Below are 18,273 nucleotides of genomic sequence, written 5' to 3'. Positions count from 1 at the left end.
ATAAATTACAATTTTTACGAGCGATAATTTTCTTCTCGATTATCTGCAGTTAAAGTAGAAATTTAATCGAAATAGCGTGAAAGTTTATAATTCATAAAAGAATGACTTGGGTAGCAGGTAACGAGGAGGTAAAACGATGTAGCTAAATTATTTGCTAAACCGAAGTTATACATATTGTGTTTGGTGCGGTACAGATATGTCGACCTACTTTACACATAGTTACATATAATTATGTTATGACTTATTATACACATTCAATTCCATACTTGCTATTGAATTGATAGCTAGATACATATTTCTTTTCGCACATATCGTATCTTTCGATTTAATAATATCAGTCGTCGTTATTTTGTTCACGTCGTAAGTAGTTTTCATATTTCAAAGTAAATCTTATCGAGCCATTATATGATCTCTCCCTAGTTAAGAGCTGCATGTTTCTCAACATGTAAGTATAATATTCAGTAAGTAACATTCCTGCAGGTTATACGGTACAATTGACAATGGTGGAACATCGGGCAGCAAGTATCAAACATAGAAATATATTTAGCAATGTTAATTTGATGAGATATCCACTCCAACCAAGCGATATTTTGCTAATGGCATATTTGTCATAGATACAGACCTGACAAACGAACGAGAAGCTTTACTTACTTCGGGAAGTGTTAATACTTACGTTATAAACGATTTTCTTTTCTTGTTCAATATACGTATCGACTTTAACTGTTTACACATCTGATGTTATGTGATTCGAAATAATGAACATTTAAAATTTGACAACATGAAAAATAACATAGAATGTTCATAAACGGCTTGCCTCTTTGTTCTTTCACATTTAGTAAAAATATAAGTGTCCAGAATCTCAGATATGAAATCTGTAACTACACTGGGTACGTGTATGTAAATATATATTTTCATGAATACAACTACAGAAATAGAATTTCTGTACAAATAGGGATTTGTGTTTCACTTTTTAAATATTATAACGAGCACCTTTGTATATTTTATACATTTGTATGTATTCTATATGTTTCTGCACATTTGAATTCTCCATAAATATATAAAGATTTGCAGTTTAATCATAGCTAATATACTCGTATTACGTAAGTAAGAAATATATTAATAAATTTTCATGTTTTAACGAATAAAGACACATTATTTATGTATTTTTTGTGCAATTATTGATTTTGACCGTATATTTACTTACATTCAATCTGTTTCATCGTTCTAAGGACGCTTTCGAAATAAATTCTTCTTTATCATTCGACTTAACGTTAATTAAATTTACATACACGATTAAGACAATTTTCTCAATTAAAAATAAACATGAGGAACAAAACGAGATAATCGAGATCGGAATAGAGATAACATTATACTGTGAGTCATCACTAGTTGCGCGTAATTGATGATTTATGGAAATTAAAAATATTTTAATATTGTTGATGCCCAACTTTCCGATAATTTCTACTACGATGATACTTATTATATGTTTTAACACGTAACAATATAATATGATGTGTTTTTCGATGCATTATTATAGCGTATATGTGAATCGTTCAGAACTCGTATACTAATCACCTCCATAAATTAAAAAATAGAACAATGTAATGATACTATAAACATTATTTCTTTTTAATTTGTTCAGGAATTTACGATTATTTATTTTATGTTCTTAGAGTGGAGATATAAATATATATTATTGAATTTACACTTTATGAAATTGAATACCAATAAAATTAAGAAATGTATAAAAAGTGGAGATGAAGTTTGGCTTTTGAGAAGCTTATATGAGAGAGTGCATGCAATACAATGGCATGTACATACATATCACAATTCAAGAAGGAAATATGGAATAACATACATGACTAGCGCAACTATAAATACGTCCTCTATGCAGGAGACTCCTGTGCCACCTTGTTCAGAATTTTCTTCTTCAGATACTCTTTATGCTCAAATTACTATTCGTAAATATTGTGCGCCTGAATTGGTCATGTGATGGATAAAAACACCAAATATCCATATATGTCCATTATAATATAGATATTATGTTACATCATCAACAAACTGTCGTTGTTAGGTATATATAGATTGAGTAACTGTTAAGATTTAGTTTAGGTTTATTAGTAAATAAAAGAAAGAAACTATAAATTAATAAACTGTTTTATATTTTCATACCTACTTTTTTAAATAAAATAAAAGTTATATACAAATATACATTTTTCTATCATCCAAGAAAAGAGTGGATCATTTAGAAAATTCAGAAATAGAGACTTGGTAATTTTGCGCAGCGTTTCAATTGTAATGTCTAAGAATAACAGAAGTTGAAAAATCATGGGTAGGTGAATAACAATAAGCGTTTAAAATTATTGATTTGTTTTACTATATTACGTAATCTGGCTAGTATTTCTCCAGTATATTAGATATATATATGTAAATGCGTTTCTTCCATGCGTTATCTTCGTTCCGAACCTACTTTCCGTTGTAACTCTCTCAATATGTGTATGTAAATGCACTCTAGTGTAAGAAACACGGAGTGTTTCGTAGCTAATCACCATGAATCGTATATCACAGTGTTGGATGAGTTGTATAGAGAATACATACTCCATCCGTTCCTTTTCAATCGTATTGAAAATACCTTCAACTTTCCTGTACCTCATAACTTAATTTTAGTTTACGTAATTATAATTACAGAAGACATCAAGCATGATAAATTTTATGCGCGTAATTGTATTTCGTGGGATTATTCTAAAGAATACGGGGTATTCGACTATATTTCGCTATCTCCTATATCTCGTAATGTGGAAATTAATTACTCGAATCTTAACATAATAATTTGATTCCTTTTATTTCAATTTATTGTAATTATATATTGTAATTATATATGTAATTATATAAATATATTAATCCGAAAAATATAAAAATTAAAACATATTAAGACAGTTTCTAGAAATTCGGTTAGGTGACAAAAATGGTTATTTCTTTTGTAATACATATGCATATATATGCATTAGCCCATAACGGATGGATATAAAATCAACAACGATAATAAATTGTAATTAAACGTGTGTCGTCAGTTCTCAAAATGTTATTATTATATAAATCATAGAAGTGAAGAGTGATTATGAAATTTATGAATACAAGACATATCACTATCTACTCTTAATTTGAATTATTTTTGAAGAAAGGATATATTTAGCAGAAAAAATAATTTTAATTTCTATTAAAAAAATTAAATCTGGTTTACTTAGCACTTTTATCTTCTCCTTTTTGGTAATAGCGTTACAATTAATGAATGAACAATAATTCATAATTTGAAAGTGATTTTCAGTAAAATATTTAATGAATATTTTTTATCGCATATTACTTTGACGCAGAAGTGTACTTTTAGTCAATAACTTTTTTATGTGTTTGTAACCTACATATATAAATACTTTAGCAACTAATTAATGAAGTTATAATTGTTCATAGTGTAGAGATATATATAGTAGTTTTTATACAATACTCACTGAATAAAAATGTTCAGTAGTGTCCTTTTAAATATTTTCTTTAAAAGCTGTATCAATGTAACAGCGTTTGGTAGAAATCAGGTCCAATAGTAAGTATTTATGTATGCGCGCGCATACAAATACACAACTGTATACGATGTACAATGTACAACGTACAAACTCTAATTTATGTTGAAACATAAAGCATGTATAGATGCATATAAGCATGTGGGTACTTACGTTTTACAAGAGATTTTAGTACTTCACACATGCATCAGCGTTTATGTACATATATGCATAATCTATATTATAAATATCTATAAATATATTTACATATACAATGGTAAATGCTTAGGTTTATATAAAATATTTATTAATGCAAGTAGAACATATTTCAATGTGAATTGACAATATTAAATGATATCTAATGAATATTTAAGAAACTTATTTTTTATAGGAAATGTATGAAAAAAAATTGTTCAGAAACCGATTTGGTAGTAAACAAAAGTGTCGAAATATAAATTATTTATTTTAGATTATGTATTATTATTATTGAAATAATATATCCAAGCATATAAAAGATATAAATAGTTATATTCTTTATTAGTACTTTTATCACTTATATCACTTACTGTATTATATTATTTTGTACATTTATATTATCTTAATAATGTAAAAAGTATATAATCTATGTAAAAACTATTTATACAAATACCAGTATGTAGCTATATTAAATTATGTGAGTAAATGTTTTCAGACAATTTTGCATATAGACTGAAAACATAAAGATATGCTTTAACTAAGTATAAAATCATTAAGTATCCATTGTCATACAAACGCTTTCCTTTATAAATTCATATATTGTTAAGGAACAAAATAGTAATAATAAAACATGTATAGATAAAAAGATATAAGTCTATTAACGAAATTTTTTCAAGGTTTTAGTAACTGTTATCTCATCTTTCTATCACATAACCAAGAAAGTTTGTGTCATTTGCATCATTTATTCCCATTAATTAAAACGACATAAACCTTCTCGTTAACCTAATACAATAGTAATAATAGTTAATAATAGTTTATTCAACCACAAGTTCATGTTGGTCTATCTCACTAAATGTTTTGTTAATATCTTGAACCCACTTCAATAATCTTTCTTCTTGGTCCTTTTTCAATTTATCAGTTTTCTTTCGTTTTGTCCCAGAGCTCCTTATTCTTTCTTCCTCTTCTTCATCTTCTTCTTCCAAAAAATTGAACCTCAGGTCACGTTTTCGTTTATATGAATGTCGTGGAGGCTAAAATATAAATATATAGATACATTTTTGCATAAGCGTATCGTTAATAATTTAAAAAATTCATACAATAATAACTATAGAATTATACCTGTGTAAAATGAGATGGTTCTAAATCAGCAAATAGTGGAATACTGTGTGCAGAAACTACTGATCTTTCACCTGTTTCAGATAAAACATCAAATGTATCAGAAAAGTTAACAATCTCAATTGACTTCTTATTCTTTTCCTCTAGCTTTTGTATTTCTTTCTTTTCAGTTAATATATTTTCTTTATTGTGTATATCTTCTTTCAATTCTTTAGTTAGTAACTTATTTTTTATTTCACCAATTGATAATCTAATAGGTTTTATATTGTGTCGTCCCATATCTGTTTGAATGAGTTTTTCTCCTTTATTTCTTTCATTTTTAGGCTTAATAGGAGACTCCTCTTGATTAGAATCATTATCACTAAAACCAAATGCATTTTTTAACTCCATAGTAGATACATTAGCCTTTTTCAGGGTTCTACTAATAATTGGTGTTGATTGTGCATCATCGAAAATTCCGTGAGGTGTTTTTATTGTAGTACTCTGTGGTATTTCCATTACATTTAAGAAATTATTTAAATTTGATTGTCTGAATACCCTATCTCTGTTAGAAATTGAACAGCCCTGTAAACCTGATGGTCCAGGTTGAGAATCATATTCTTTTTTCTCTTTATCAAATTGCATATTTAATATATTTCCTTCATTTACTTTAGTTTTAACCATTGTTGCCTCTCTTTTAAAACCATTCTTTGGACTTAATACATTTTTCGTTTTATTCTCATTATTATCAAATTTAAATATATTAGTTACATTGGTAGTATTTAGCTGAATGTTTTCAGTTTCAGTTGGTATTCGTTCATTTATTTGTTCTATTGAAGACTTAAACTGTAAGGAATGATCTATATTTGTAATTTCTGTACCAAATTTTCTGGAATTTACAAGATTTTTTCTTTTAGGGGTATTATTACTTATGTGTCTTTCTATGTTGATATTTTCATTATTATTTTGTAAACTATTTTTTGTTTTTGTTATATTTCCAAATTGTTTCGACTCATTATTTAATGTTTGCAAGAATTTTTTATTAATAATATCATACTTATCATTTTGGGGTGTGCTTTGAAATACATTTTTCACTTGAGAAAATGTAAGTAATGGTGCTGCTCTCCAGGGACTGGAGGATATTTGAGGATCTTCTACTAATTTTACAATTGGTGACAAAGATTTTTCAAATAAAGAATAATTAAGCGCATCTTTCTTTTGCATGGTTAATTTGTTATTAAAAATATTTGTTGGCCTAAATGGTTTAAAATCATGTGAGGCTGATGTTTTTGAAATATTAGTTATTGAAATCCTCCTATCACTTAAATCTTCTATCGATAAAATTGTAGGTTTTGTAACTGTCTCATCAGCATTTTCTTTTCTGACTATATTTTCTAAATCTTTTACTTCTTTATCCACGTCTACATCTGTTTTAGGTTTTTCCACTAATTCCTCTTTTAATACATCATTTCTATTTTTAATCAGAGATTCTATATGATCACCATCTTCAAATTTAACAACATTTGCTTTCTTGATCTTTTTAGGTTTACTAGTTGATTGTTCTTTGCTAACTTGTTTTACTGGAACATTTCCTTTTTTCCGTTTAACTATTGTTTTCTTAATAGTAGCTCCTTTTCTTCGTTTTTTTGGTACTCTTTCAGTTGAATCATTAACATCAAATTTAAATTCATATATTTCATTGGTATTTTCCTTAGGACTTTCTGGTGAACCACATTTATAAATGGGTGGCTTTCTTTTGTTAGGAGATAATTTCTTCACTAATTTATTATTTGTGGGATTTTTAGAATTTTTGTGAGAACGTAGAACTCTCACTTTAGATTGATTTAAAAATGATTCTCTTAAAGACATTTGTCTTGAATTCGAAATATTTTTATTTTTCTGTTTAATAACTTTCTTTTTTTTACTTTTTGAATCTTGTTTATTCATATTAGAACTGCTACGTGTAACAATTTTTTTAGATTTCACTTTGGGATTTGAACTTTGGTCTTCTAACTGTGACTCTTGAGAATTTCGTGTTGGTAAAGTACGTTTTCTCATTAGATATGGAGACATTTTTGTATAAATAACAAATGAATCTAAAAAATATATATAAAATATTAAGTAATAATGTGAAAGAACAATTAAATAATAAAAAATTTACAAGTGAGAATATGACATATACTTTTTTATACTAATTATTGCTTATACATATGTTAAGAATTATCATACATAAAGGTAAAAATTTTCAATATTAAAGATAGATATCTATAAAAGTTACGTATATTATTATTATTATCAACTTTGAATAAGTAGAAATAATTATATTTTTTAAATAAAACGAAAAACTTTAAAATAAGAATTTAAGAAATGTCATTTTAATAAACATACTTCAAAAGAAATGAAAGTAAGAATAAATTATTTATTTCATAAAGACTAACACTTTGGTAAATTTCTGTCAAACTAACTATTGACTAGAATTGTATTTATACACATAAATTTAAGTTTTTATTTAAAACAATAGACTCAGCTGGTAATCCATACCAATGAAAAAACCATATTTTTTGTAATCAAATCATTTCCAAATAATAATCCTAAAATCACTAATACTATTAATATGGTACTATATCAATAACTTACCTCAGCTAAAAGTTTAATTGACACAGTTTATTGAATAACAATTCGTCGAAAGACTTGATATAATTTACGTATCGTATACCAACCTTCGTTTACATAAATCAGATATGATTATGTAACAATGAAAAGCATTCGTTTTATTATTTTATACATTGATGTAATAAACTACAAAACAGATAACATCACAACACAAGTATTTTAGTTTGCGAATTGCGACGTAAAACTCTACATTAAAAACCATAACACACAGATCAGTAGATTGAGAAGTCCATAATAATCTAGATAACTTAACCTATCTTTATGTATCGAATGGCAATACTGTCAATGTAGAAAACTTTTAACGATTATGAATTATAAAACAAATATTATTTAATTTATATTTATTTTGTTCAATTTTACTTAATTTACTTTAAATTTACTTTCTATTGCATATACACATATTTTGAAATAAATAAGGTGAGATAAGTATATAGAAACCATAGACCTAAGAATTATTAATTCCTAAGTTCATGACAGAAACATGAAAAGTGTCGTATCTCTATTTTTTTTTATTCTATGTCGAAAGGAAGTTCAAAGGATGTAAACAAAATATTTGCCGCCAAATTTTCCTTTAGTGTGTTGCACAATTATATTTTCTTCCAAAAATATCAAAAAATCAAGTTATAATGGAAGGATTTGATGACCCAGGAATATTCTTTTCCGATAACTTCTCAGTAGGTGAATCTAATGAGACGCGAACTAATTTTCAACATTCGAAGAAGAAGTTTATGGAATTTATTAGACAATTCCACGAGGGAAACTTTAATTACAAATATAGGTACCTGAATTAATTATAATGTTCCAATGTATATAAATTTGGTAATTATATCGTAAATTTTGTATAATATTAATAATATAATAATTTTTTTTAGAGATATTTTAAAACGTAATTATAATTTGGGTCAATATTGGGTAGAAATTAATTTAGAAGATCTAGCAGCTTTTGATGAATCACTCGCAGAAAAAGTTTACAAGCATCCAACTGAATATTTACCTATCTTGGAAGAAGCTGCAAAAGATTTAGCGGATGAACTTACAGCTCCAAGACCACCAGATGAAGAAAAAGTTGAAGACATACAAATTTTGTTATCTTCAGATGCACATCCAAGTTCCTTAAGAGGAATCAAAGTATGATTTAAGTTTATTCTTAAAAAAGACAATTTTGCTGCTAAAATGATGATGCAATTTTTATATTATATATAACATTAAAATTTGTGATATCTGACATTGGTTAAACTTTTTTATTTTAGCCTGATGCAGTTTCTAAACTTATTAAAATACCTGGTATTATTGTTTCTGCATCTGGAATTAAGGCAAAAGCAACAAAAATTGCTATACAATGTCGTTCCTGTAGAAGCATGCAAACTAATATTTCAATTAAACCTGGTTTAGAAGGATATGTTTTGCCTAGGAAATGTACAACAGAACAAGCAGGAAGGCCAAAATGCCCTCTGGATCCATTTTTTATAATGCCAGATAAATGTCATTGTGTTGATTTTCAAGTTCTCAAACTGCAAGAATTGCCAGATCAAATTCCACAGGGTGAAATGCCAAGACATTTACAATTGTATTGCGATCGCTATTTATGTGATAGAATTGTACCAGGCAATAGAGTTCTCATTTTGGGCATATATTCAATTAAGAAAGTTACTAAAACAACTGGTAATAGAGGAAGAGATAAAGCATTAATTGGTGTTCGAGCGCCATATATGAGGGTTATTGGTATTTCTATAGATGGAGAAAATACAGGCAGTGGTAAAATATCATAAAATAACTTTATGCAATGAATTTATTATTATTATTTTTTTTATAATATTTTTATTCAATTTCTGTGATTTTCAGGTATTCATTCATGCTTTACAAATGAAGAAGAAGATTTATTTAGACGTCTTGCTTCGGACACTAATTTATATGAAAGAATTGCAAGAAGTATAGCTCCCAGCATTTTTGGTGCATTGGATATTAAAAAAGCTATAGCTTGCCTATTGTTTGGTGGTTCTAGAAAAAGAATGCCTGATGGACTTTGTAGGAGAGGAGACATTAATATTTTAATGTTAGGTGATCCTGGTACAGCTAAATCACAGTTATTAAAATTTGTAGAGAGAGTTGCACCAATTGCAATTTACACATCTGGGAAAGGAAGTTCAGCAGCTGGTTTAACAGCATCAGTCTTAAGAGATCCAGTAACAGTAAGTTAATCATTTTAACATATAAATATCAAATATTTGTTTCACATTTACTAAAATGTTTTATTTGATTTGTAGAGGAATTTTGTCATGGAAGGAGGTGCTATGGTTCTTGCAGATGGTGGTGTTGTTTGCATAGATGAATTTGATAAAATGAAAGAGGATGATAGAGTGGCAATACATGAAGCTATGGAACAACAGACAATATCCATTGCAAAAGCAGGAATAACTACAACATTAAATACTCGTTGTTCCGTTCTAGCAGCGGCAAATTCGATATTTGGTCGTTGGGATGAGATAAAAGGAGAAGAAAATATTGATTTTATGCCAACAATTTTATCGCGTTTCGACATGATATTTATTGTTAAAGATGAACACGAGCAAAATAAAGATGTAACACTAGCAAAACATGTAATGAATATCCATACCAATGCTGGTCAAGTTACAGAACAATTAGCGGAAGGAGAATTACCACTGCACATTTTAAAAAAATATATCCACTATTGTAGAACGTAAGGTTATTTTTTGCTTAAAATATTTTATTTATTTGTCATTAATTGATATACCTTTATAGTCGTTGCGGTCCAAGACTTAGTAAAGAGGCAGGAGAGAAATTAAAACATCGTTATGTTGTAATGCGAGCTAGTACCAGAGAACATGAGAAAGATATGGAAAAGAGATTATCTATTCCCATAACAGTTCGTCAATTGGAAGCTGTTATAAGAATTTCAGAATCTTTAGCTAAAATGCAATTACAACCTTTCGCTACACAAATTCACGTGAACGAAGCGCTTAGACTTTTCCAAGTATCTACTTTAGATGCTGCAATGTCAGGGTCTTTAGCTGGTAATCTATAATGAAGTAACTGGTAGCGTGTATTTCTTATTATTGTACTTCATTTTAAACACATGTCAAAATTTAGGTGCGGAAGGATTTACCTCGGATGAAGATCATGAAATGTTATCACGTATCGAAAAACAATTGAAACGTAGATTTCCCATTGGAAATCAAGTATCAGAGCAAAATATTGTTAAAGATTTTGTAAAACAAGCATATCCAGAACGTGCTATTTACAAAGTTATACATACAATGATACGACGTGGAGAACTTCAGCATCGTATGCAACGTAAAATGTTGTACAGATTACACTGAAATGTAATAACATTTTTCTTTGCATTTTGTGTTATATATTTATTCGTTTTATATATATGCTTTCATTTTGTACTATATTTCATGCATTTTCAATGTATAAATATGCATACATTCGAACTACACCTTAACAATCTCTTTTTTTATTTAGGACTGTAATTCATCCTTAAATGGATAATGTGGATGATTCTCGACCCTAAAAGAAATCAAAGGGATTTTATATCTTTACATTATTTGGAATGAAATATCTTTAATAAATATATTTACCCCTTAAAAAACAAGAAATTAAAAATTCTTCCACGTACGCCTTTGTCTAAGGTACTCAAAATTTTCATTTCTTCTTCATTTAATGAAAAACTAAATAAATCAATGTTTGCCTTAACTCTCTCGGGAGATTTACTTTTTGGAATTACAACAACATTTAATTGTAATGAGTAACGTAGTAAAACTTGTGCTGGTGATCGTTTATGTTCTGCGCTTATTTTTTGTACTATTGGATGTCCCAGAACATCTGGAAAGTCTTCAACTTTATGATTATATTTCGTTTGAAAATGCGTTTTAGCTCCTGGTGATCCCAAGGGGCTGTAGGCTGTTATAATGATATTGTGCGTTTGACACAATTGCCGTAGCGAATTTTGTTGCAGATATGCATGTAATTCCACCTAATAATAATTAAAGTGATTACGAAACTATATCAAAGCCAAGTGTGATAAAATTTATTTACATGTCAAACCTACTTGTAAGTTACTTGGCTTAATTTGTGCGTTCTCCCATATATTTAAAATTTGTTTTTCATTAAAGTTACTTAAACCTATAGACTTTGTACGACCTTTTCTTACTTGTTCTTCCATTTCCTGAAACATTAAAGAAAACAATCAATTATAAGTTACTAACATTTTATTCATTAATAGTGCTATAGAATTAAACCTTCCACACTGAAACAGGATCTGTGTCAAGATCCAACATAAAACTTCCATCTTCATTAATTGCCGAGGTACAAGTACTTTCATCTAATTTAAAGGCAAAAGGCATATGGATTAAATACATATCCAAATAATCCAAATCAAGTCTTTTCAGTGATAAATTAATAAACTTCTCTACATCTGATGGTCGATTACCAAAATTAGGTAACTAAAAAGGTAATTAAATATTTTTTTATCTTTATATATTTATAATTTATCTTTTTAATATATGTTAAATATTACCTTTGAAGTAATAAAAAGATCTTCGCGCTTCCCACCTTTTCTAAACCATTCTTTTAATACTGCTCCTATTGCTTCTTCATTATTATAATTAAATGCAGTATCAATGTGTCTATAGCCAACATCTAGAGCAGCTATCACAACTTTTTCAATTTCTTCAGGTTTAGCCTTCAGAAAGTATGCAACATTATAGTTTTAAGTTTAAGTTCAAATGAAAAATGTAAATTAATTTAAACATTTAAAAAATATCCTTAAATTTAAATAATAAGTTAATAATTAAATTACCTGCCATGTACCCAAACCCACAGTAGGCATATCATACCCTGATAACAATCGTACTGTTTGCATATTTTCTTTCTTCAATTGGTTTAATGCTGTAAAAGATATTTATACAAATTTACTTAAATAATATTATTTTATATCCTTTTAATATTGCTATGTTGTCATATTATTACAATAATTTTTAAGACTACCATAAACTATTATTTTTAGATATATATAAATTATCTACTTTGTAGAAGCGCTATTTGGATACAAAATCAATTTCTAAAGTTAGATCAGGCTTGTACTGTTCTGAATACATAAGTTCACGTTTATAGAGAAAGAGAGTTGTATATATATAAGTTCAACAGACGTTTATTGATCTGCGGTAAGTTTTACGGCTAACATCGTTTAAAATGTTCTAGAAAATTGTTATTTATATTACAATTTAGATAGAAATTGGATTTTTGTTGTTTCTTGCGTTAAAATTATTTCAAAATATTGTTTCACACAGTGATATAAGCGACAATTTAAAATAACCGGTAGCAGAATATATTGCGCACGAGTCTAGGTTTATGTCTATATTTATACTAACAAAAATATGCGATATAAATAATTTAATTTAGAAATTTTAAATAGATTAAAAAGATAACGTACGTAATGATAGTACCAAACGTTGCTGTTGATTTGTTACGAAAAAACAATTGATAAATTGATGTTTCACATATCGGTTAGTAAATTTATCAAATAAATGTTGATGATATTTGAGCATGTTTATTGGAAACATGATAAGTTTTTAAAAATTGTATAGATTATATCCCTACTAAGCAGTGCAAACAGAAACAGAATGAAACATCATAAATATTTAAGATTCAAATAAGTTATATGAATTATCTTCCCGCGTTGCGTTAATACCATAGATAAGTTAAAATATAGAGTTGATATCCAATACTATTAATTTGATATCAATTACAATTACAACGGATTAATTAATGGTGAGAACTAGAACTTAAACATGAGAAAAATATTTTGTTCGAAAATAGTATTTACGACTTCTGATTTGTATAAAATTGATACATAATAATACATGTTTAAGTTATGATAAGATAATTAAGATATGTAATATGTTAATAATAATTAGACTGTGGATGTTTATACAAATTGCTATTGGTATTAACACAACTAAAGAAATGAAATCTACAGAGAATTTGTTTTATTTTTTAAATATTATTCTGTACATTTTTATAGACTTAAATTTTTCATAAATACATATGCATCCGCAGTCTAGGGATAATTTATAAATTTAGGAATTTTATTCTGCTATTTATTTCATGATACATTTTTATATACTTATTTCTATAGTTAAAATAATGTATAACTATATTATAAACAGCTGTATTCATTTTCTAAATAAATTAGGAAACTTAATATTTTATATTAATGTCGAATTTGAGTTTGAGTTTCATTTTTCTTTCAGTACATTAGAATGTCGAATTGTATTTTATAAGTAATATTGTATAGTTGGTAATGGCGTATGTCAGTTACATGATAATTTTAATATAACTGTACGTACTTGATAATGTTTGTATAAATATGAAAACTGTATTGTATTCTTGCCCAGTTCATAAACAAAAAATTTTATTTTAAAGATTTCTTTGTAATTTATGATCAAATAATTCCTATCTTTAAATTACAAACATGTTGATTTACGATGTTCTACATAAAGAAACAGTATATCAATCAATTGTCAATGATCTTCGTAATTACGGAGTTAAGTATCGTTTTAAAAAAAATATGTTTAAAACAGAACGATCCGAAGGGAAACGCATTTTGAAAAAAGTTTTCAAGACTTCTTTATTGTACCAACCATTGGATGTCGTGAATTTATCTTCTGGTGCCATTGTGCATGTACCTGTTTTTGTGAGTCATGCATCCACATTTTTAGAAAAGTATATCACTCAGGAAGGATTATTTAGAAAAGCAGGATCACAACTTAGACAAAAGGAATTAATAGTTCGTTTAGATAATGGTGGCAGTTTAGGGGAAAAACATTATGCCATTGATGTAGCTAATTGTTTAAAAACATTCTTCAGAGACTTACCAGAACCATTGATTCCGTATACGTACCATGATTTATTTGTACATTGTGTCATGCTTAAAACTTATTGTGTACAAGCATTGTTATTAGCTTGTATTCTTTTACCACCACATCATCTAAATACTCTGGCATTTTTTATGGAATTTTTAAAGAAAGTAGCACAATATGAGAAACAAAATAAAATGGGCATTGATAATTTAGCAAAAGTTATTGGTCCAAATATAATGCCTCTGCAAGAAACCACTATGTCTGCTGTGCAAATGCGTCTTGAATTACACTTAATTGTTGTTAAGGTGATATGTATATTTGTCTTGAAGAAGAATGTCAATTTTAACATAAGATAACTTCATTTGCTTAATCTGGAAATATTGCAGATTTTAATTGAAAATGCAGAAAGTATTGGTATTTTACCAGATCATATAACACAAGCTATTTCTGTGGAAACAATTGGCAGTACAGATAATGAGTTAGATGTATCTGATCATTTGCGTTCAAAATTCAAAAAAAAGAAACATCGCAGTGGAAGTCTTACACGTAAGCCACATCTAAGTGCCTCCAACCTCAATCTAAGTATGTCTGTCGATCTGTTCATAGTAATTTATTTCCAAACTATATTTACACTGTACTGACATAAATACTGAAGTTTCATAATAACAGCATGCAATGAAAGTTTTATGTAATAGACATAAACCTATGTTCTAACAAATATATCATTAAATAACTTACTAACTTGATTACTTAACAGATCAGAATTCTTTTATTTACATAGAATTCTTTAAAATTTAAATATTTTTCTTTAGGAATGTTTAATGGTCTAAAGAAGATTGTTGGCAAAAATGCTGCATCTGAAGATGGTAACACATGTGATAGTCAAAGGATATCTGAAAATGCTAATTCAGTACATATATTAAATGCTAAGCCCACAAAAAAAAGGAAAGTTGATTATATAGATCCACCAAGTACAAAGAAGAAGTATGTATTTACTTCTTTTATAGATATAAACAATTATCATTTATAATATATATGATAAACTTATGTTTCAGAAGAGTTGTAGATAAAGCAGATAAATCTAAAAAGATTAGGCTTAGTTTGGATCGTTTTGTACCGAGAAAGCCAGTAAGAACATAAGAATAATTTATTTCATGACTTAACAAGTTTGATTATAACAATCTACATAATATTTTTATATTTGCAGAAAACTGTTGATGAAAGTACAGACTCATGTAAGAATACTTTTGATATTCAGGCAGAACGTCGTTGGAGTTCTGTTTGTGACTCATGTGGTGACTCACAAAGGACATACAGAGCATATAGTGATAGTTCATCACATTTGAAATTAATTCTAAAAGACAGTGAAGTATCAAACGACCTTCACAGAGAGTATAATAATATGTTTGGTGATGCAGATGTTAATTTATCAGATGATAGTGACGAGCAGGTCTTGTTAACAAAAGATGATATTAAATCTAGTAAATGGGGCACACAGTTAAATTCAAGTTCGGAAGAATTAAAAGATCTAGGTAATTATAAACAAAGACGAATGAACCCAATGAAAAGAAGATTAACTGTAAATAATTTTGAAACATATTCACATGTTCAAGTCACACCTGTAGATAATCAGTCAGAGGAATACGTTACGATACCTAAAAGCGAATATGAAGAAATAAAAAATAGAGTTTTAGCAATTGAATCTCGTCTTTCTCAAGAATTCAAATGTGTAAATAATGGAAATGGTGATGGTGAGGAGAATGATGATTTATTATTGCATTCTGTGAAAAAAGTACAAACTGCGTATGAAAGGACATTGGAAGAAGCTAGTATTGAAAGTACAGTAACAACAGACTACTTAGCTAAAAAACTTGGTAAAGAGCTTAAAATTAGAAGATCAGATGAACACAAAATCATCAGGTCTCCAAGTGCTCGAAAAATAGGAAGTTTAAGAAGGAGATCACAAGAAAAAGTGATGAGGTAAATTATACTTTTTATGAGCTATGTAAATTAGTATGTTTCTGCAGTTTACAATCTTCAATTTATTTCTTCTATTTTTCAGCAAACGTGTTAGACGAACTGCTTCGTGGCACATTTCTCGTGGATCAGATTTGCAATCGCATATACAGTCTGATCAAGATTTGAACAATGCTTACTCCCATAATGAAAAAACATTTTCACTGAATTATACAAAAGACGATGCTTACTCACGACCTATATCTACTTCCCTTTGGGAAAAAGGAGATAATATAATATTAAATAATGTATGCGATGATTTTAAAAATTCAAATGTATATACAAAAAAACACAATCAGAATTCTTTTCAATCGGTGAAAGATAGAACAATCACGACGGTACGTCGAGTATCGTCTTTTCATGGTGATGAACTTACAAATACGGCCACGTATTCCGATAGCAAAGTTGAAAAACTGAAGAAGACAAATAGCCAACAAAATATGATTTTAAACAGTACACCTGTAGGTAAACTGATTCCGAAATCTGAAGAGAAAAAGAAAGCTTTTATATCCTGGAAGGATGCAGATGGATATTTTGGATCAACAAACCAAACGAAATCTCCAATTACTCAAACTGGTCGTGCGTCTATCGCAAAATTAAGAACTCAGAATGCAGGAATGGTACTAGCTAAAGCTAAATTATTTGATGAGTGCACGGCAAAAGTACACTCTCAAAACACTACCATAAACAAGAAAAACGATCTACTTAGTACAGAGGATGATCAGTGCATGAATCATATAAAACAGAATTGTGAACGGACAGAATTGTGTCGAAAATCAAATAAAAATGTAAAAAGTAGAAATTCAAAATTGATATTAAAACATTCCCCTTCTCGTACTATGATGGAAACCGAAAATGAGGAAAAGGATATTGAAATGTGTTATTGTATTTCCAAAGACTTTATGACATGCAACACAGCCACTCATCAAAAAGAAAATAGGGCTGTTAAAACATCACCTTTAATGCAAAATGTACCTGTGGATATGATATCACAGAATTCAAGACTAAGTATCTATAAAGTTGATAATAACGTGCTGTGTAAGACTCCGCATATTAAGAAGCCATTAACTGTAAAAACACCTAAAAGTGGCAAGGCATTAGTAAGAAGACCTCTAGTGGATTCTCGTAGGACACCTCTAAAGGCTGTTGGTCAATTAGGAACTCCAAAGTATCAGAGTCCTAAAAGTATTTTAAAGACGCCAAAAAATATCAGTAGACACTCTTAATTTAAAGTACAAATTTATCAAAAATGTGTTCAAGAAAGTCTATTCTGCAATACTTTCAATTATAAATTGATAAAAGTACTATGAGATTGTCTTACAACTTAGAATCTCAGAACTAAGTTTAGAGAAAAAGTTTATTTTCATAACACATCCTTACTATATATACTATATTTATAGTACTTTTATGTATGATAAATTATCATAAATATACAGAATAGTATTTTACATATGTTACATAAAAACATAGGTGTGTGATAAACATACTGAACCAATGATTTTATCATACATTTTAATACTATAAAATATAGAACTTTTTTCTAGACAAATATTTTTGTTTGAAGAAGTTATGTATTTATATATATATATGTTCTTTTGTACTTGTTTTCGTGTTATTAATATACATATATATTTACATACATTTAGCAAAGTACAAACGTGTATTTTTTTAATTGCAATATTATTTTTTGAAATTTCGAAACTTGTCCCATTTTTAAAGATTGAATTTCTTATACATAACGTAAAAAATACAAATATACTGCCGCAATTTTTTATAATACAATATTGTATTTTCTGTTTTATGAACCACATGTAATTTGTTCATAAATAAATAAAACTTACACAAAGTTATATCCATTGTTA

At 28.0% G+C, this 18,273-nt stretch overlaps 5 protein-coding genes across 11 annotated transcripts in view; 2 read left to right on the top strand and 3 right to left on the bottom strand.

Moving 5' to 3' along the window:
• The window catches only part of Rpt2 (26S proteasome regulatory subunit Rpt2), a 51,778-nt gene extending 33,652 nt beyond the window's left edge, over positions 1-18,126 (bottom strand). Inside the window, exon 1 of the mRNA XM_072012835.1 lies at positions 18,114-18,126. Coding sequence (XP_071868936.1) covers positions 18,114-18,122 — 9 coding nt within the window. The 5' untranslated portion in view covers positions 18,123-18,126. The remainder of the gene's footprint in view (positions 1-18,113) is intronic.
• Positions 4,058-7,725, bottom strand: LOC139992183 (uncharacterized). Of its 2 annotated transcripts, none has more exons than XM_072012812.1 (3): positions 7,559-7,725; positions 4,863-6,934; positions 4,058-4,774 (listed from the first exon to the last, which is right to left on the bottom strand). In XM_072012812.1, exons 2-3 carry the CDS (start codon positions 6,909-6,911, stop codon positions 4,559-4,561), a joined length of 2,265 nt encoding a protein of 754 aa, XP_071868913.1. In that variant the 5' UTR covers positions 6,912-6,934; positions 7,559-7,725; the 3' UTR covers positions 4,058-4,558. The 2 variants fall into 2 exon arrangements, with proteins under 2 accessions (XP_071868913.1, XP_071868912.1); XM_072012811.1 differs by having other exon boundaries at positions 7,476-7,724.
• Positions 8,017-11,662, top strand: LOC139992185 (DNA replication licensing factor Mcm5). The gene is made up of 8 exons (XM_072012814.1): positions 8,017-8,289; positions 8,384-8,639; positions 8,762-9,266; positions 9,354-9,700; positions 9,776-10,209; positions 10,272-10,543; positions 10,620-10,852; positions 10,998-11,662. The coding sequence occupies exons 1-7, from the start codon at positions 8,138-8,140 to the stop codon at positions 10,847-10,849; spliced, it is 2,196 nt and encodes a 731-aa protein (XP_071868915.1). The 5' UTR covers positions 8,017-8,137; the 3' UTR covers positions 10,850-10,852; positions 10,998-11,662.
• Positions 10,102-13,141, bottom strand: LOC139992200 (aldo-keto reductase family 1 member A1). Of its 3 annotated transcripts, none has more exons than XR_011801044.1 (8): positions 12,967-13,141; positions 12,334-12,422; positions 12,052-12,216; positions 11,774-11,977; positions 11,584-11,700; positions 11,114-11,508; positions 10,636-11,042; positions 10,102-10,548 (listed from the first exon to the last, which is right to left on the bottom strand). XR_011801044.1 is itself a non-coding variant. In XM_072012843.1 (7 exons), the coding sequence occupies exons 1-7, from the start codon at positions 13,094-13,096 to the stop codon at positions 10,994-10,996; spliced, it is 1,149 nt and encodes a 382-aa protein (XP_071868944.1). In that variant the 5' UTR covers positions 13,097-13,141; the 3' UTR covers positions 10,575-10,993. The 3 variants fall into 3 exon arrangements, 1 of the variants encoding a protein (XP_071868944.1); XR_011801045.1 differs by lacking the exon at positions 12,967-13,141 and adding an exon at positions 12,522-12,680; XM_072012843.1 differs by lacking the exon at positions 10,102-10,548 and having other exon boundaries at positions 10,575-11,042.
• Positions 13,829-18,261, top strand: LOC139992178 (uncharacterized). 4 transcript variants are annotated; one of them, XM_072012796.1, is made up of 7 exons: positions 13,829-14,700; positions 14,782-14,977; positions 15,208-15,379; positions 15,451-15,523; positions 15,603-15,927; positions 16,009-16,375; positions 16,458-18,261. In XM_072012796.1, exons 1-7 carry the CDS (start codon positions 14,008-14,010, stop codon positions 17,635-17,637), a joined length of 3,006 nt encoding a protein of 1,001 aa, XP_071868897.1. In that variant the 5' UTR covers positions 13,829-14,007; the 3' UTR covers positions 17,638-18,261. The 4 variants fall into 4 exon arrangements, with proteins under 4 accessions (XP_071868897.1, XP_071868896.1, XP_071868895.1 ...); XM_072012795.1 differs by having other exon boundaries at positions 14,782-14,941; positions 15,603-16,375; XM_072012794.1 differs by having other exon boundaries at positions 15,454-15,523; positions 15,603-16,375.
• Positions 18,262-18,273: the final 12 nt, after the last annotated feature.

Source organism: Bombus fervidus, chromosome 11, assembly GCF_041682495.2.
Source record: "Bombus fervidus isolate BK054 chromosome 11, iyBomFerv1, whole genome shotgun sequence".
Taxonomy (NCBI): domain Eukaryota; kingdom Metazoa; phylum Arthropoda; class Insecta; order Hymenoptera; family Apidae; genus Bombus; species Bombus fervidus.
The sequence above is the reverse complement of the archived record's forward strand: the minus strand, read 5'-3'. Positions and strand labels throughout refer to the sequence as shown.